The sequence below is a fragment of the Anomalospiza imberbis genome, chromosome 8 (assembly GCF_031753505.1).
Source record: "Anomalospiza imberbis isolate Cuckoo-Finch-1a 21T00152 chromosome 8, ASM3175350v1, whole genome shotgun sequence".
In the NCBI taxonomy this organism is placed as follows: domain Eukaryota; kingdom Metazoa; phylum Chordata; class Aves; order Passeriformes; family Viduidae; genus Anomalospiza; species Anomalospiza imberbis.
Window position 1 is genome coordinate 17,782,110 of NC_089688.1, and position 19,645 is coordinate 17,801,754.

Sequence of the window (19,645 nt, forward strand, 5' to 3'; positions counted from 1 at the left end):
GAAAAAATCATTTTGATTAACAGATTTGTGTTGATGGAGGGAATTTGTTTCCAATGAAACATTTTGAAATAACAAAAATCAAGTGACAAATTATCTTTACTACATAACATTGCTACTGCTGACGAAAGTTGCTGGCTGGGTGCCAGGAGGCACAGAGGACCAGCTGCAGAACTCCTGACCTTGCTCAGGTGGAAACATGGGCTGAGGAAATTGATCACTCCTGAGACAATTAGGAGCTTGATGGCAGTACCAAGGCTGCAAACTGCCCTCCTTTTAAACCCACAGCCGTGGTGCCAGAGTAGGGTGGGATGTATGGGGCTCCTGATACACGCTGAGAGTGCTCAGGTGCAAGGGATGCTGGCAGGCAGGAAATACTCTCCTTGTGGATACACTGCATGACTTCACCAGCTGCCTCTCACGGTTTCCTCAGCATGAGCTCCATTTAATTTAAAGCTGAAGTTAGTCACCTGTGCAGGTGCACAGACACGCGAGTTACCTGGCAGTCCGCACGGTGTAGCCGTGCTTTGGCACGTGGCGCCTTCTTCCCCGTGGGGGTGTGGTGCTGCCCAAGGGCCTGGGCAGAAAGGGCCCTGGCTCAGCCAGGGCTGCCTGGTAGCACCAACAGAAGATGTCTTTTCCTTCCACCTCCCCAGGGCTTTGACCTCTGGAGAAGACCCAGCCAAAGCGGTGGGGTGGCCTCTGTACGCCTGCTGCCCCACGCCTCCCCTGTGCGTGTGCCCAAGGGAGAGGAGCTGAGCTGCTCAGACCCCCAGTCCTGCAGCTTCTTTGTACCTGCTGCTTTTGCTTCTTTGGGAGGATGGGCTGAAGGAGCTGATTGCCTCCTTCGTTGCATATTTCAAGGTTTGCTGAGAAAAATAAGTGAAAATGATGGTTAAGCAGATGGTTTAAATTTCTGCGTTGCCTTTCTCTGAGGTTTCTCTTTCAGCTTCCGTTCTGCCACTGAAAAGAAGGGAGGAAAATGAAAAACAGCCGCTTCCCTAAAGAAATGAATAATCATTCTAAGAACATTTTTTAATCAACTTTCTTTTTATCAAGAAAATGTGATGAATTTTAGCAAGAAAGGCAAAGAGTGGGGAAAAGCCTGCAGCTAATTCAACTTTTGGACACTGAAATGTTGAAAGGAACATGTTTAACTTGCTTTTTTCTCTAGATTGAAGGTTACAAATATGCAGCACAAAAATTTATTGTCTCAGCAAATTCAGCTGAATTTTATTTTTTTATGTCTACAAGGAGACAAACCTGCTAAAGGGAGAAATACAGGCTTTTCAGCAAAGCCCCATCCCATTTGTGTTTGCAGTTGGGCTGAACTATGAGCCCTCAGGCAAAGGCAATGGCATAGCAGTAGCCAGAGGACATGCCTGCTCTTGCTCTAGCCATCAGCCATTTGGTGATTGTAATACAAGTGAAGCATGCTTCAAGTGTGTTTTTGGGGAAATCTGCATTAGCTGACCTCCAGCCTCAGGCTGAAGTACTGTGATTCTTTGCTTTCTCAAGCACTAAGATAAATTGGTGTGGCTGGTATCATAGATGTAAAGGCATGAATCTTATTTTTCCACTTGTGTGTGGAGATTGGAATGGCAAAGAAGAGAGAAGTTTGACAAGAAGTAACATGGGGGACAGTATTGATTGTTGTGAGACAGGTGGGCCTTGTAGCTCCATTATCTCTGGATCCTTGCCGCAGAAAGCCAGCTGCATGTCTGGCTCAGGCAGGACACCAACTCCACCAGGCCATGGATGACCTACATCACAGTGCTGCCCTACCAGATGGCAGTTTCCAGCTGGTGTTGGTACAGCTGGCTCCTGAGACCAGGAGATTTAGTGCCCTTTCTAGATGTCTCAAACAAAGTGAAGGTTCCTTTGAACTAGGTGCCCTGGACATAGATGCAAATGCATGTGGGAGACATGCCTTTTTTTTTTTTTATGTTGTTGTTTCCCTGAGACTATAGGGAAGAGGACAAAGAAGGATTTTTCTTCCTGTTTTTGTAGGTGGAGGAACATTACAAAGGGGTTTTTAGTATAAACAACCCAGGCTGACAAAGGGTGTTGAGGTGCTGTTTCTTACTATGTGAACTGTATGTTTGTCTTTACCCCTTGAGTTATTTTTACTACACATAATTTGATTACATCTGTTTTGCTCCAGTGAAGCAGAGATTAAGTGGGTGGGCATGTTGAAACTGGACTTTTAGGCCTGTCAACAGTTATTGAAGTATGAAAAAGAGAAATGGTACTTCCTCTGCTGTGACTGTTCTAACGATTGCGTCTGCTTGAGTCCTGACATCATTTAGTGAGGAGGTACCATTGGATTGGGAATATCTCAGGGAAATAAATCTCTTTAACCAAACAGTGTGGCAGGGCTGCTGCAAATGACCTGTGCTTTTAAAGTGGCAGTAAAAGGGTGGAAATGGAGCACACTTAGGTTTGATTCTGAGTTAGGAAGTCTAAGACAGTGATGTTCTCTCTGGATTGGTATTAATATTCTCTTTTGGATCTCTGTGCTTCTGCCATTCATCTCAGCAGTGTGGGTTGGGCTAGATTGCAGCTGGAAGTGGATCAGCTGGTATGCGAATGGCCTACAGCAGGAAAGCAGCAGATGTGTTGGCACAGACCTTCACAGGCTGTAGGAACTTGCTCTGCCTGTGCTGAGAGCTGTCAGAGGCCCCACAGCCACATCAGTGCAGCATGGGGCTGTGAGTGGCTCTGGGGCTCACTGGAGTGGCCGAATGCAACATTCACTGGAGCTGCCCTGAGTGTGCATAGCTCTGAGTGACCTTGCATCTTCTTGAAAAAAGTCTGTAAATTATACTTAGCAGTTTGTAAACAGTCTGTAAACTATACTTATTAAATTTAGTTAATGCTTTCCAAAACCTGGTCAGTTTAGAGGCTACTGTATGTATAGACTGCAGAGTCTATACAGAGAGTCTTTTCCTTGGGATCTAAATCTGTATTTCTGTTTGCAGCAAAGCTACAGTTCTGCTTAAATCCTAGTATAAGGTGTAAAGGGATGAACTGAACCCATGATTTTGCTGATGCCTCTATTCAAATACAAGGTATTCCTCATAAGGGATGAGAACTATCCTCTGGGATTGCTCTGTGCCAGGAACACCAGTGCATCAAGAGAGGTCCCTGTGGAATATAGGCAATTTCTATCCTGGCTTATGACTTACTAGAAGTATTCAGCCTGGATTAGCAGCACTTTATGCAGTGAAGTTGGAAGAGAAAGTTGGTTAATTTTCCTTCTGAATGCTGTTTCAAGTATTTGAATAAAGCAGATATTAACAGAAAACGAGTGGCTTTAACCACCAAGGGTAGAGTCCCCTCAGGTTTCAGTCACTGTAAGGTCATGATCCCATTGGTTTTCAAGGTCACCATAAAATTGCTGGAGAGAAGCAGTTGGAAACACTTGGATTTCCTGTGTAAAAATATTTAAACTCCACCTTCCCATAAAAAATCATTATAAAGCCTTTCAGATGTGTTATTAGGGAGAATAAAAAAGCAACTAGACAACCGAGAAGTAATCTTCCCCTAAGCTCCTATCTAATCAATGTTCATTTATGTTGTCAGCAAGCTTATAGTGCTTGTTTGCCTCTTGATCTGAGTAGCTGCCTTGACCATTTCAGTAAAGTGGCCAGGGACTCAGAGTTCCCCTTGCCATTCAAATGTATTTGTTTTAAGGGTGCAGCATTTGAGGAAGGACTACAGTAGTTGCCTGACTTTGGCCATAGATTGTTGCACAGAGAGCATGAGTTTTGTGGTGCTGTATTATGTTTTTAAACCTTAAACTTAAAACCAAAATGAAACAAATCCCACTCCCCTTCCCCCTTTTGAATATGGTACAGAGGGGGAAATACCTGGTTACTTTTGATGCAGGGAGAAGAATGCTGTGCCTTCCAGGTTTGTGTGTTAGCTGAGCTGTTCTAAATTGCTTTGGGAGCTTAATGGTTCCTGAGCTGTGGTTCATTTGCTTTTCACTTCTGCTTTCCCCAGGAAGCAAGTGCAGCAGCTAATCAGGTGATTCACAGTGGAAAGTTTAAAGAGCAGAGTGGGAGCTACTGCATACACCAACATGCCTAGTAGGGCAGAAGCAGCAACAATCATTTCTCTGGATATGGTTACTGACTGCAATTGGAGCTACCAAATCTAGGAGCCCAGGTATGTCAAGAGATTTTCTGTGAATGCAGACAGAACAGACTGCAATATTGGTTGCAACTGGTATGTTATGATAGGATTACTTTCAATTACTGAAGGTTTCAGTCCAAGTTCACCCGAAATTGCAGTGCAAAGACAGTTTTCCTTAGGAATTAGTGGAATTCCTGCTTTTGGCATTTACAATTATTAGCTGTCATAGCTGTGTTCATTAAACAGTCATCTTGGCTGCCAGTTAAAAGAAGGGCATATAAAAGAGTATCATACTGGATTTTTGGGATGATCTGAGCTGTGTGTTTCCGATAGTCCATGGAATCCTGAAATCTAATATTCAAGAAATGTATATTAGAGAAAGAATATTTAAAACTGGTAGTCCTAGAACTAGGGGTCGGATATTTTGTCTAGTATCTCTTGTTATCTGAATAGTTGGAGTAAATAAGGAGACCAATTGCAGTCTTTATTTTGTGTTCATGTACTTTTGGAGATTAAAGATTGCCATGTATACTCAACTAACATTTTTTTTAAAGATACTTACTGTAAAAAGGGGTCCAATTTTGGTTTGAATTTTGGTATGAGATTTGATTCTTATTTAGTCTTGGTGAAAATTGTGATTTTTTTACCTGAATGGGATCCTTCTATGAACTGCTGAAGGGGGTAATCACAGATAAATATAATTAAAATATCATTAAAAATCATGCTTGTTCAACTAGTTAGCTGTTAGTAACAGTATTCTGCTGATCCTTCTGCCAGTTTTGGTTAGGCCTTTCTTTCCTTCTGTCTTTTCAGTGTGGAAAGATGTAGTCACTATGCTGTGTGACTTCACACAGGATTTATTTAGAAAAAAAGGGAAAATACATGATTAAATTCCACTTTCTCTCTGTAACCTGTCACTGCATTCTGAATTATACTATCAGATTTATTTGATTAGACTTCACTTTTATATCTTTTAAAATATTTATTATTTAGTGTTTACTTTTTGTATAATTGTGATACTTATTAAAAAGTATTTCGTCAAACCTAATCAAGAATCAAACAAAAAACTTACCAAAATTGAAATAAGCTATTAAATTACACTGAGGATCAGAACAAGTGGTGGAGTGTGCAAGAGACAACATATAAGACCTTTTCAAAATACCTAAGTTATCCTTAATACCAAAGATATTTGAATGATGAGCTTTGGGATTTTGTGGTTGGTCTAGAAGATTAATTGTCCTTCCAGATGAAGAGAAAATTGAAAGGATTTAAAAGTCCTAATCAAATTGCAGATGCGAGAAAAGGCTTCTAGTAGAAATAATATTTAAAGCATATTGTGCAAGTAGAGTCAACAGACTAATACTGGAGGGCTGATATTTAGTCTGATATAGCTTTTGTAGTCTAGATAGTTGGAATAAATACCAAGGAGTATCATAATCTTCCTTTTGCTTTCATGTGGTTTTGGAGATTAAAGTGATTCACATACCCTTTAAACGTCTCACATAGCCTGTTACAAGTTGATCTTCACTAAGGAAGTTGTTTGTGAGTAACTGGTTGTAAGAGTTTTTGTGGAGCTGGGATGAACTCTTTCATTACACAGATTCACGGAGTGAACACTTGGAGAGGCTGTCCCTGCTTGCTTTAACTGTGCCACCAACAAGAAAGGCCTTCTCTGTCAAGTATAAATAGAAAGAGAAAATTGGTAACCACATTTCCAGGGCCATGCAGTGCAGCTGAGGGAGTTGACTCATCAGTCACTGACCTGCTTTTGAGGCCAGTGGAAGCACTTTGTTTCACCTCTCCATGATTAAGTTTCACCATTTATAGAATCCCTCTGTAAAGCACTTTGGGGTTCTCTGTGCAGAAGACCATGGTGAATGTAGGCACTGGAGTGAGTGACTCGTTAGCATTGATTTAGGCTTAGCAGAGTAGCTTCCAAGGGGAGAGATCTCCTTGAGGAAGAGAATGGCTCTCCTATTTGGGATCCAAGTTGAGCCTCACTAAAAACATTACTGAACTATGCTCACTGCTAGAACAGCACCCAGGCTTTCTCAACCAACACACAGCTTCAGGATGACTCAAGTGGGTCAAAATCCCACACCAGAGTTAAGTATAACATATGACAAAAGTAACTCCCACACAGTCACAAGGAACAGAGTCTTCCTGTTTACTCTGTGCAGTCACCACACTTTTTCTTCTCATAGGGCTCGTTGTCTTAATACAGATAATTAAAGAAAACAACAGCAGCAAAACACAAAATGTTGTGGAGATAGGAAGTTCTAGACTGACTGTTCCTTGGGGACTGATCAAAATTATATAGGCCTCCATCTCCTAGCAAAGGACAGAGTATGGGCTGTGGTAAAGTAAGTTAGCCTGTGGTGTAGTGTGAAGGACCAGCATTTGCATCTAAGCACAGGTGTCTGCTGGGACCATCATCTTGCTGCAGGTAGTGTGGCGCACAGTGACAAGATAAATGCCCTGCCCTTCCTATCTGTGGTATAGAGCTACTGCAGGAGTGTGGAAGTGAGACTGCTTCATCGGACATGGAGTGGGCAGAATGCAAGCAGTAAGCTAGCTGTGTAACTGATGGATGATGAAGGAAGAGAATCCCAAATGCTGTTGTAGTTTTGGCTCATAATTCTAAGCCAGGCTCATAATACTGTCTTTTAAAATTTATTTTAATGTATGCATGTATTGGTAGTGCAGATCTGACTCAGATTTTAGTTATGTTTGCTTTTTTGGCATTTTTATTGAAATGACAATCCAAGAGACACTGTAGAGAAAGAACCTATTTCCCAGAAATGAAGACACATTGTTTTTTTTGTTTTTTTTTTTTTTTTTCTTTGAGAGGTAATGATTTGTTAAAGACTCTTCTGAGCTCTTAGAAAATTATATACTTGCTAAGCAAAGTGAGCTACATTCATTTTGGTGACAGCTCCCATCTGCCCACCCACACTGTCATAATTTGTCCTGTTGTAGTCCCAGGAGCAGTCAGACAATGACCTAGACTCCAGTAAGCATATGGATGACTTTGATGGAAACTGGAGAAGCCTGATCTCTGTTGGTGTAAGTGTTGTCATGGCGTAGGCTTAGCATAGCAGGGTGAGCTCACAGAGGCTGTGGCAAAGAAATAGGGCTGAGTAAGCCCCCAGAACACTATGGATGAAAACATGGCTGTAGAGTAGATGAGAGAACTTGGGGTTGAGATAAGGGTACCAGAAGGATGTATTTTCCTACTACACTCCTCGATGTGTAGTGTAAGATGGACCCATTTTAATTTTGATGGAAATGAGAGTGCCAGAAGCACAGTGCTCTTTCATTGCAGCAAATCCACTTCAGTTTACAGGATCAGCAGAACAAGCAGTGGTGTTGTGAAAATACCTATTGTACAGAGCTGTACCTCTGCCACAACAAAGAACTGAATGTTGCTGCCTCTTTGGGCCAGAACAGCTCTGTGAGGAATCTGAATGTTGCTGCCTCTTTGGGCCAGAACAGCTCTGTGAGGAATCTTTGGGTTTTCCACACAGCTACTATTCCAGATGGGCTTCAGCCCCACTCTAGGTGGGGGGTATATCGGTGATGTGCAGCTAGATTTAGCATCCATACTCAATGAAATGTAACCTGGTTCTTGGCTAGTGCTCTTCTGGTGCAGATATGCTAATAGTAATAGTTATAACTTCTTTTACAGTTGGGGAGGCTGAGGTACAAGGGAGAGGATCTGCCTCAGTGACAAAGCTGGGGCTGGAATCCAGATTTGCTGTGTGGTTTACTGGTTTGTTCTGCCATAGCCCAGGTGACTTGTGTATCATATGCATACATCTCATGGAAGAGAGCTTGTTCATGCAGTTGTAGGGTAGTAATGTTCTTGTCCAGGAGCAGGTTGATTTGCCATTAAAATTGGAAAAGAGTCAGTGACTGAGAATGTTTCTGTATTTCTAAACTCTAGCTCCAACAGTTAAAACTGTCAGTGTCTAATTTCTTGGGAGAGTTGACTGGTAAGAGGTGTAAATAACACAGTATATTTATCTGGTCTCATCTCAGCATGGACAAAGCATCTGAACTCATGTGGCAGCTGGAGGAGTCACCTGACAATGCAGGAGAGCAGGAGCAGAGCCCAGATGATGGAGACACAGCAGAAGTGCTGGAGCAGCCTGCACACAGCAAGGACGAGATACCCCAGAGCCATACCCTCCTGTGGGAGACTCTAGGCAAACAGTTTGTAGAATATGAACAAGTGGCTCCATTTCTCATCCCAGAAGATCAACAGAGAAGGCTGCTAGAATTTCTTCCCCTCTTCTTAAAGGTTTGTTCTCTTTATTGCCTTTGGTGCAGATGACAATTTGAGTTTCTTTTGCCTTATCCATTCTGTGGTCACCTAAACAGCCAGGGTAGTTAACTGAAGCAGGATCCCTCTAGGTGACCAATTCTTTTACTCCATTGGGCACCTTCTCTCCAGTGTGGCAGCAGGAAAAGGCCTTGGCTCTGTGTGAGCCCTGCTCAGCACTGACAACAATCTCTGTTACCAGCCCTGTGTGCAGCACAAATCCAAAACAGCTCCATTGAAACTAGACCAGCCTCTACTCCAGACCAAACCAGCACACTTCCTCTTGAAGGTCCATGGAAAACATGCATCCTTAATGCTTCTAGGGCATTAACTCATCCCAACAAACAGGCCTTGCTATAGAAGATTGCCTGTCTAAACTGCTTCCTCCTGCTTTCATAAGCAATATATTGCTCTATATAGGCTCTATGTGAAATTCTTCCATTGAGGTTTTCTTGCCTCAAATTTACAATTAAATTGAAATTTTAAGATCTCCATGTTTCTGAGTTCTATTAGAGCTTTAGTTTTTGAATACCATGTAGCTAGCATGAAATAACAAGTTGTGGTGAGATGAGATTATATACAACACCTTTAGATTTACTGATCCTTAACTAAGTATGAAAAGCAAGAATGCCTTTAATGTGCTGATAATTGTTTGGAATGAAATTTTCAAAGAACCAAGAAAGCTGAACAAGGGTGATAAAATTTATAAAATGTAGAAGTGTTAGGAATTAAAAATTGGACAGCACAGCAGTAGTTTCTCACATGTCACGATAAATAAGCGAATAAATTTTAGTACCAGTACTTTAGGGCCAAAGGACAGTTGTTCCCAGGAGGCAAGATGAGCATTGCTGTGGGACTGGCAATGTTGTACATATGCATATCCATCATGAGTTTCCTTTCTGTAGGGCTGAACTTCACAAGCCTTAGGGTTGTAGAAACTGATTTCCTGAATTTCAGTAATGCTTGCAAAAAGGGGCTTTTAAATTCTCAAAGGAAACTTTGCTACCAAATATATTCATAATGGAGAACTGAATTTTTCATTAGCTTAACACTAAATTTTGTGCCCTAGGCTCTCCACTTTTCTTAGATATGATAGTGGGGCTTTGCACTGCTTTGTAGGCATTAAGGTCCAGAAGTGTGATTTTTGGCTTTGCATCATTCATTTAAGAGTACATTGTAGAGGACCTTGCCCTTTAGCTTTTAGTGATCATGTCCTTCCCCACATGACTTTTACTCCCTTCATATACCAGCCTTCTGCTGGCTTGGGGAAATGCATCTCAGTTGTGGTTGCACATGTTGTGAAATTCTTACAGAAACGACCTCATTTCCCCCTGTTTAACAATGGACTCTGTGTAAGTCCTCTCCTTCCTTGGAAGATTTTTCTCTTGCTTTTACTTTCCTGTTCTGATCATGCAGATTCCAGTGCATCTCTGCCTTTTTGTTTTAGTGCTTTAGCTTTTACTCAGTTGGGCAGAGAGAGGGGTCACCAAGCAGGAGACACCTGGGGTGCGGGGGCTCGTTACTCACTGATACTCCTTGATGTAGAAGGAAAAAGGGTGGGAGGGAAATGTCAGCCATCTGCTCGTGATTCAGACCTGGGCTGGGAGTAATTTTAATGTGCCTTCTGTATCTTCCCTCTTGGTGCCTCAGAAAGTATCAGAACGTTCTATTACATGGCAGGTTTTGAGTTAACATCTCTCCATGAACCATGGAATAGGAAGGGCAGATGGTAACAGCAGACACAGGGAACTTGTGGTAGAATCTTAAATATGTAGAAACAAGTTTAAGAGGAAGAAAGAAAATCAGATTACTTTGATACCATATCATTTGAGTTTCCTCTAAAAGCAGATGTCCTACAGTGGAGTCAGGTAGATATGCTCCCAGATATAGATTTTCTATAGGCGCAGACATGAATATGAAATTAAGTCTGTTCCTAAAGGACAGTGTATTCTAAAGATTGGTGTCTGACCCTCCGGAAGAGCACTGACAAAATCAAATCAGATCATTATTGGCCTGTTTTGTAGGGAGATGGACTAGTAGCATTGCTATGAACATTTGATTACTACTCTCTGCAGTGATCTGAGCTTCTAAAACTTCTCCTGCTCATTCTGTTAGCAGAACAGTGAGTATAGCAAGGCCTTTCTGAAGTGTTAAGAGGATGTTCTTCTTTGAGGAAGAGGGGCAGAAGTCTCGCTCTGCTTTCTTCTGAAAAAGGGCATAGCTTAATGACAGATGTGTATTTTTAAGCAACTGTAGGTTTCTTGTCATTGTGTTTGCCCAGCTTGCTTCTGCTCTTTACAGATCTTCCCTCTCTTCTGCATCAGAGGTGGACGAATTGGTGGATCTTGCTTCTGCAACTGAGTGTCTCTGAAAGTAACTTATGGTCAAAATCTGAAAAAAATAGTTTGCTTTTAATATTATTGACTGATTGATGAAAATTAAAAATAGGCATGCTGTGCAATTGCATTTCACTCTTGCAGCACAGAAAGAAGATTTGGGTGCATTTTACTTATTGACTGCAGTAAAATGAAGTAAAAAGTTGATGCTTGCCTGATTACTGAGAGGTGACTGACACTTTGTCCACAAGCTACCATCTATGATGAAAGAAAATAAATTGAAAACCATGGTAGGGAAGAAAAAAATATTTGTGGAGGATCTTCATTTACAAAGAGTTGCACTGATTTCTTGGCAGAAAGTTCTATGGGATGTCTGATCCAATATTTTTAGGAAGACATATGTCATTTTTCTTCCTTTAATCATTGGGGCTTACAGTGTGATTTTTCAGAGCTTTTAAAAGGAGGAGACATGTAAAGAAAATTTTTCAAGATTGCTGAGGACAGAGGTATCTCAGACTGGTCTTTAGAGATGAATGCTGAACTGTTGCTAATACATAAATGTATTTAATGAACTGTTGCTAATACATAAATGTCTATAAATTTGTGTTTCTTCAGGGTGCTTGTCATACTTTGAAAGGGGCTAGCATAATTTTTGATACAAATAATTAGTGACACAGGGTATGACCAACATTTACATTGTTTGGATTGTATTCAGTATAGAAAATGATGTAAAAGCTCTCTAGTAGGTGCATTACATGATTCAAAAGATAATTCCAGTTTGACTTCTGTATCTGTAATGTCATATTCCTACCTGTCTGGGAAATACTGTTTAATGGATTATACTCACTACGGAAGGAATTTTTTAGAGCAATGTTAGCCTTATCCTCCTTTATTTGTTTATTCGTTTTTGCCAATCTACCTGAGACGTGATGTATCTGAGACTTAACAGTTACACTTGGATTTCAGGCCTGGGAACAGTCTGCTGGAGTAATCATATTCCCCAACATTCAGCTGTTAGCCAGTGAGGTTTCCAAGCTTCTGACTAAAGAAATTAAGAGGAACCTCAACGGGAAACCTGCAGGTAATGATCCCATACCAAATCCATTGGATCCTGTTTTTCTGGAAATGTGTGTCTTTCAGTTGTACTCTGTGCTGGAAATAAAGGGGGAACAGGAAAATGCTATGTAGCAAGCCAGATATTTTAGTGGGTATGAGCTAGGACTGATTTGAGGTGATTGCACTGAAGATTTGGCCCTGTAAGCCATGCTGATTTTTAGTTTGGAACTTCTGTAGCTGGAAGTGTGTAATGTGTAATGCAGGTAAGAGTGTAAGAGTAGTTTATACCCTATTCTGGGGAGCTTTCTTAAATAAGAAAAACATTGCTAGGATGGGGGCTGTTGTACGTTCTTTGTGCTGTCATCTTCCAGGTTTCATGAACTGAGCTGGTATTCTTGATGAAATTTGTCAGCTTGAAACATGTAGTTTACATGAACTGAGCTTTATGCTCAGTTCAAAATCATTTTATGTTTTTCTGTTTACTTTAGTGGACCCCTGCTACTGTAATTTTGTTAAATTTGTCAGATCTGTGATATGTCTGGCGAATTTAACAAAATTAAGAAGAAGAAAGCATAAATGCAGCACTTTCATCTTTCACTAAGGAATTTAAGTTTAATGTTTTTGTGATAACAGAAGAAGCTCGTCTGGCTTTGGAGCAATTGCTGAAGCAGAAAGGGGAAGTAGGAGATGGCCATTTGCTCCTGAAATCAGTCTATCTGCTCTCACAGACTGACTTGGTAAGAGAAAATACCACAAAGCATGTTTTCCATTTTATTTCAGAGAAACTGTGTAGGTACAGTGGAACACCCAAGTCTCAATATTTGCATTATCCCTAATAATTTGAGCTTGAGCATGCCCAAGGTATACAGTTAAAGGACACACCACCTGGTTTGCAGGCCAGGCTTTTCTAAAAGAGAGAAGCATTTTATGCTTTCAGATACCTTTTTAGTTTTGGTTATCAGACAGCTGGTTTTTCCAGTGTTTCTCTACTTTTTTTCCCCCATTGTGTATCTTTTTGTGTATTCTTTATCAGTCTACATATCAAAAAAGATGAATAGTAAGAATCTGTCTGGTAATACAGTGGTTGACTTTTCAATCCTGATAATCTCACTTTGAAGTGTTTCACAAACTCTACTTGTACAGCCATTCCAAATGCAGACTGGCATCAGGAGTACAGCCTGCTGGTGGGCATCTGTGGTGTGTTTATCCGTGACATTTAGTTATACAGTTTGTCTTAGTCTTTCTTGTTCAAAGACACACAAAAATAAAATCTTACTGTCATATTATAGTGGATATGTTCTGTATTATAAGGACCTCTATAAAATTATATATATAGCTAGTCACAACATGAAGTTTCTGATGAGGCTTGTGTTTTCACAGGTTTAGGACGCTGCCATTTTTTACAGCACGCATACTCACAAAACTTCATATCACAAACCTCATTCTTCTGCTAGTTTGGTGCTGATTTTTGTTATGACTACTGTGTGCCAAGCACACACACTGGGACTTCTCTGGAAGTTCTATGCAGCCATAGCGGAGATGAGAAGAAACGAAGTATTGAGAAACACTGTGAAGAAACTGTCACTTGCATTTATAAAATCTGTAATTAGAAGCGTGTGCAGTTACTCAATATGTTAAAAAAGTGAAGGCATTATAGGTAAACTGCTGCTGTCCTGAGTCAGGAGGGAGTGGAGAACTCATGCTTTCAGCATACCAGGCCTCTCTACCTGCAGGGTGTCCTGGAAAGTAATGGTAAAGGGGACGCTGTCGGTCCCTGGCCTTGCTGTTGGTTCAGCTGCTAGTTAGTTTGCAGGCTGTGTGCTTCAGTGGCTGCAGGTCTCCATATGCAGGACAGAGTACTGCCAAAGCTGTAGTTCAGCTGGGGCAAGGAGTCCTGGGAACAGCTACAGCAGCACACAGTGCATTTAACTTTGCCAAGTGGATTTTGCAGCCATGCTATGTGACTGCCAGTCTTGTGTGCCCTAGAGCACCCATGAGGGTAAAATGCTCAAGTGGGTCTTTCATCTACCATGACTATTCTCAGTGTGTAGGAACACAAGGAAACTGTGGTCAGCTTCTGGAGGGACTGATCTTATTTTTCTTCTTAGAGGACTATGTGGAATATTATTGGATCTGGACTCCCAGCTGCTCTGATGCAGTGCCTGTACCTTTTCTTTACTGTCCCTCTGAAGAAAACCAGTGATGACAGGGAGACAAGTGAGGATGATACCCAAACTCAGGAAATGCTTGTTAAGGTGAGATGTGCATTTGGGGGCTCATTTGCCCTGGGTACTCAGATGTTCACTTAGGCTCTTAGTTGTTCATTTGATTCGAACTGCCAAAAAATTGGTAAGCTTGGGCTGCAAAATATTGAATAAGCATCAGGAGCCATATAAAAAAATATATAAACTATCTCTTATTTTTTTACTAAACAAAACAACATGACTCTAACTGGGAAAAATCCATTATATCCTAGTGGTAGTTTTACTTGTTCATTTCACTGCATCCTTTCTCCCGGCATTAGTATCAAACTTATAATCTCTTTCCCCAATGGATTATTCTTCATCTCCTGAGTATCTCTAGAGGTGTTTATTGTAGCTGATATTTGTTTGCTTTTCAGATCATGATTAACATGTACAAAGAGGAACAAGGCATAGAGGAACTGCTGGCAGCTGATAAGCTTCAGTCATTAATTATAGCAACTTCTTCTCTCTGGGACCAGTGCAGCCAGTCATGGAAAGTACCTACAGGCTGTGTGCTAAGAACAATTTCGAAGGCTCAGACCAAAAGCAGCATTGTGTACCTACAAGGTTTGCCTTCTTCTTTCCTGATAGTTCTCCTGAGAATGAATTACCAAAAAGAGTCTCCCCAGGATAGATTACATCATCTGCATTCTCCCTTACATCATCCAGTAGTCAGCTGCAAAGCATGGGCTTGTGACTTAGTGGAGAGGAGCTTTATTTAGTACTGATAGTCATCTGAAAACGGAAAGATTTTTTAGCATAAAAAAACCTCCAAATTACAGCCAAGAGCCAATCCCACTTAATCACGCTGACATAGGCAAGAGGAAGAGGTGTTGTTTTTTTTTCTTAATTTGTGTGACTCAGTCTGTGGGTCTGAGACTCATGAACACTAAATACAAGGCTGGAGGCACTGTCAGAGTAAGGGTATCTTTTGGGACAACAACGTGGTTGGTTAAGTGCGCATTTCTTTCTAGGCTTTATTAGTTCTAGCAATCTTTTTCTTATGAAGAAATGCAAAGGCCGCAAGTCTCAATTTCTTAGAAGTGAAAAAACAGTTTTATAATGCACAAAACACCATCAGTATTCCATGTCATGGAGTAAATGCATATGGATATTTTTATTTTTTAAAATAAAAACATGGCTTCCTGAGTGAGATGGAAAGAATTATTTGGACATTTTGAAGCTGCCCTGGAAGGACTGGCCATGAGATTAAGCTTCATTTTTCAAAGCAAAATGTGTGTACCCCATTCCATATGATTCATTGAGCAAAGAATTATTCTGTGAACTCTGCACAGAATGTGTGATTGACTTAGTATGAGACAATTACATCTGTTAGTCTCTGCTTACCTTGTGCTCAGACAGCTGGATTCAGTATATATGAATTTTGGTGAGTTGGGGGTTGAAAGCTTATACTCCCGAGATTAAATCAGTTTCTGTTAGTAAAGCAAAGAAATGCATGCATATTTTAAAGCCAGCAATGCTTCTGAAATGAGTATGATATTTATATATCTTCTATTCTTTTCTTTGTAGAAAAACAGTTATCTGACTCCTATTTTCCTAGGAAATAACTTCAAATTTGCTTAATTTTTGTTAGCAACTTTAAATTTGTTTGACTGTCAGCTCTTAAATACTTGTGGTTTTTTTTCCCACAGCAGTTGACTGCATTAAAATAGCCATTCAGAATCTCTTTACACTGGCTGATACTCTACCTGCTTGTGATGTGTGTGAAGCTGCCAGTATTGTGCTGTGCTTTGTGAAAGATTCTTATCCTGTATCATCAGCTTTATTAACAGAGTTTGAAAATAATGATGGCTACCAACTCCTGCTAAAAATTTTACTCAGGTAAGAGAGGTTTTTAGTAGGCTTCTAGAGGATAGTAAAGCTTAATTTTCAGAGTGCATAGTGATCTCTTAAAATATGAATCCTATAGGTAACTCTGTGTGGATACAAAGCATTGCTCTATTAGGAAGGGAAGCGGTACATAACTTCTACTACTTTAGCCATAACAGAACGAGAACAGTATAGGGGAAGTTAGTTTGCAGGTGGGATAGGGACTTTTTGAACACAAGACAAAGGTTCTTCATCAATTAGTGTTACAGAGAATGTAGGTCAGAGACATTTGTCTCAGTTAAGGTAAGCTTTTAATCCAGGCATGCAGTCAGCTAGGGAGGGAAACACTATCTCCTTGCTGTGCAAAAACAAGCCAACAAAGCCCACCCAAACTTAAATTTGATATGTTTACATTCTTCAGAACAGAGATGAGCATAAACACATCAGGAAAAATCCCCATTAGTTATCCTAATCCAAAGTACAAAGCAGAATCTGTTACTCTCCTTGTCACTTTATGTTGTCACACCAGGCTGAATTTCTTTAACATCATCTGAAGAGAGCATTTCCAGATGTTTTTGTTTCCATTCTAGATTTGCCTATTCTTCTATTTCTCCAACACTTGTGAAAACTTTGGTCCCTGAACAACATCTGGGGTGGGGAGGGTATTTTGTAACTTGGATCTAGAGGACTGTAAATTGAATCATGAAATCAAAGATATCTGTGAGTGACTATGCCTGCTCATGATTTTTGAATGGCACAAAATGATTAATTTATGATTGGAAAAAAATTGTGCTTTTCTGGCAGTGTTTTCTTTAGTTATCTGAGACTTTCTAGATTTCCCTTGTAAATAAACTGTGTTGAGATGCATATTTCTGATGAAATTCTAGCCATGTTAGGGCAGGAAGCACAGAATCCTTTTCAGTAAGGGCTATGAATGTCCCCGTCCTTTTCAAATGATGTAACTAGGATGAAGAGACAGAAATAACAGATGCCCTGGCTTCAGATTAGTCTTCATTCCCAGTGTATTCTGGCATAAAGGGATAGATGGAGAGTTCTTTCCAGAATGTTTCATGTGAGTAGGTACCCTCTTCTCTGATGTTTAGAACTTTTTCTTCAGATAAAAAGAATCTTTGAAACACACCATTCTTTGAAACAGAGCATTTGCTCTCTTTTGTTCTTTTTCATGTTGAGGTGAAAACAGAATATTTTTTGGTTTCTTCAGAGATTTTTCTAACCTAACAGTATCAGTCTATTTCTCTATCACTAACCCATGCCCAGACTATGCAATTTTCCTTAAGAATTGACCCATCTGAGAATTAAAGAATAAGATGATGTGATAAACAGCTCTCTGTCCTTTGACAGACTGTCACTTCAGTCTATGAACCATGGCAAATCTGGGGTTACATTTCAAACTATTTCTTTACTTAGGAGAGAACTGCCATCTTCATGTCGGATTCACAAAGCTCGGGCCACATAATATTTTTCCCTTCCTCAGGGCTGAGATTTTTCTGTTATTTATCTCAGTTAGCAAGACCCTTATCTTGCCAACCATATGCCCACCTTTTTATATGAAGTGTGTTTTAATTATTGGCATTCTCAAAAAGTTTAAATTTTTATTCCCCAAATCATACTTTTTTTGAGGTTTTTTTTTTAAGGACACATAATGGGACTAAGTTAAAACACTTACCTTCCTTTTGTTAACAAGACTTTTTCAGTGTCACTTCAGTTTCCTTCAGTCTGCAGGTTTTGTTCTGGTTCAGTGTGCCACCGTGGTGTGGATTATTCTGTGTAGCTCCTATGTGCTCTGTGCCTGATGTATCCAAAGTGCTTGTATAATTAAGGCATGACCATATGACTGTCCCAAGTTTTGTTCCTAGATGTGAGGGTTTGCAGCAAAATGAAGGAGACCCCTATCTGGATGAGATCTTGGACATGCTGACTTGCCTTACAACCTGTGGAAAAACGGAACTGAAAGTTTCTGGCAATATTGTACACCCGCAATTGCCACACTTTGATTTTGAGCGGACACAGCCTTCTGGTACAGTGTATATGTGTGTGTGTATGTGCACATGTGGGTGGGTGGGTCATCACAAAATGAAACTCTATTCATTTTGTGTCTTAATATGGAGGAAAGGAGTATGATGTGGCATCTTCAGGCCTATGTGTCAGTGCTGCAGGAGCCTGAATGCCACCTACATCAAACTGAAATGAACAAGTTAGCTCTAGTGTCTCATCCAAGCTGAAGAATATGCCTCCCAATCACATCCCTCATGTCTGTTGCTCTTATTTCCACTTTCAGATGATCTAACATTGCAATTAGGGTGCTTGCAGACTTACATGACACTCAGGTAAAAATTATCTCACCTGGGTTTTTTCTGCACAGGAATGACAGTGAAAAACCTCCAGCCTTTCCAGGTGTTGCAATCCATTTTCCAGAGAAGTAATGATCAGCACCTGTGTGGAAGAATCTTGGCAGCAATTGGTACCATATGGGCTTGGGACAGAGTCAACTTCTTTCTTCTGGAATGGACACTGCAACCTATCAACCAATTCACTGACATAATTCATTTCAAACCACACCCAGTCCAAGTCCAGTTCTTCAGACTGGTGGAGTCCATTGTCCTGGACCTCTCCTATGTTCCCCATGAGATTTTGAAGAAGGTTCAGTATTTGATAAAGGAAAACACAGTGCCATTCTGCACCTTAACAGCTCTCCAGTGCCTTCTCAGCATGACCCAGAAGGACCTGTTATTTAGTGATATTTTCCGTGACTCTGGGCTCTTGGGCCTACTGTTGGCACTTTTGAGGAAGGAAGCCAAGATCTTGAGGAAATCAGGTACAACTTAATGCCACTTACAATAACCATTGAAACAGGTATATCAGTGGGAATAAACAATCTATTTCTACAGTAAATTTATGTGGTTTTTTTTATACTGAGTAGGTAGATTTTGTCTTCAAGTCAATTGGCCTAAATTTGACACACAAGCTGGGTCCTCTCTGAAATCTTTGCTGTTTATTTTTCTGTTCACTAGCCTAAACAGCTCTGGGCTTTTCTTTGCTAGTGTATGTTGAATTTTTCTGGGTGGCACCCTTCAACCCACACTTTTAAACAGGTCTTAATTTGGGGCTCTCTAGAATGCAAGCTTGAGATTGGAGCAAGAAAAATACTTCCTTCCATTTCTTGTATATTGTAACATAACTTTTAATATGCTGACAGCTGGAACTCATCTGCCTAGCCTGAAAGAAGGCACTGAGAAGGAATTAAATGTTGTGATGCTGAAAATGGTGGCTGCCCTTACAGCAAGGTCTGTGAGGAACACAGGTAAGGAAATACACATGGCTGTGTTACCCTCATGATATTTGGTGGTAAATGGCCATGGTCTTAAGGAGCGCCAACAAATTTTCTGACTTTTGCCCTTAAGTCAGAAATGGAGGAAACAAGCAAGAAGTGTAGGGATAACTCTGTTGCACTAGGAAGAAATGAGAGAAAGTTATTGTCATCCTGCACAATAAGATTTGTCCCATGAGTCAGCTTGTTTCCTTCATCCATGTGCATACTCCTGAAGTGTTTATATAGGATGCACAAACTTAGCTTGTAAAAAAAAAAAAAAAAAAAAAAAAAAAAGTGTGTAGTTGACTCTTGTGTATTGTTTGTTCATCCAGATTTTCTTCCATTATATATGTTATTTGAAATCTTGATTGAATCAGGTGCATGCTGA

General features: G+C 40.5%; 1 protein-coding gene across 12 annotated transcripts in view; it reads left to right on the plus strand.

Annotated features, from left to right (window-relative positions):
* Nucleotides 1-19,645, plus strand: part of WDFY4 (WDFY family member 4) — a 130,976-nt gene that overhangs the window by 9,006 nt on the left and 102,325 nt on the right. For 8 of the 12 annotated variants that reach the window (XR_011001376.1, XR_011001377.1, XR_011001375.1 and 5 more), the window contains exons 3-12: nucleotides 4,010-4,170; nucleotides 8,179-8,440; nucleotides 11,764-11,878; nucleotides 12,487-12,590; nucleotides 13,962-14,108; nucleotides 14,474-14,663; nucleotides 15,749-15,938; nucleotides 17,804-17,964; nucleotides 18,310-18,762; nucleotides 19,144-19,248. Coding sequence is in view for 9 of the 12 variants with exons in the window: in XM_068197574.1 (XP_068053675.1) it covers nucleotides 8,180-8,440; nucleotides 11,764-11,878; nucleotides 12,487-12,590; nucleotides 13,962-14,108; nucleotides 14,474-14,663; nucleotides 15,749-15,938; nucleotides 17,804-17,964; nucleotides 18,310-18,762; nucleotides 19,144-19,248 (1,726 nt within the window). In the remaining 3 variants the exon portion in view is untranslated. Of the gene's footprint in view, nucleotides 1-1,458; nucleotides 2,228-2,289; nucleotides 2,314-2,392; nucleotides 2,579-4,005; nucleotides 4,171-8,178; nucleotides 8,441-11,763; nucleotides 11,879-12,486; nucleotides 12,591-13,961; nucleotides 14,109-14,473; nucleotides 14,664-15,748; nucleotides 15,939-17,803; nucleotides 17,965-18,309; nucleotides 18,763-19,143; nucleotides 19,249-19,645 lie in introns of those variants that run through there. The other 4 variants (XM_068197569.1, XM_068197566.1, XM_068197570.1 and 1 more) reach the window with 4 other exon arrangements.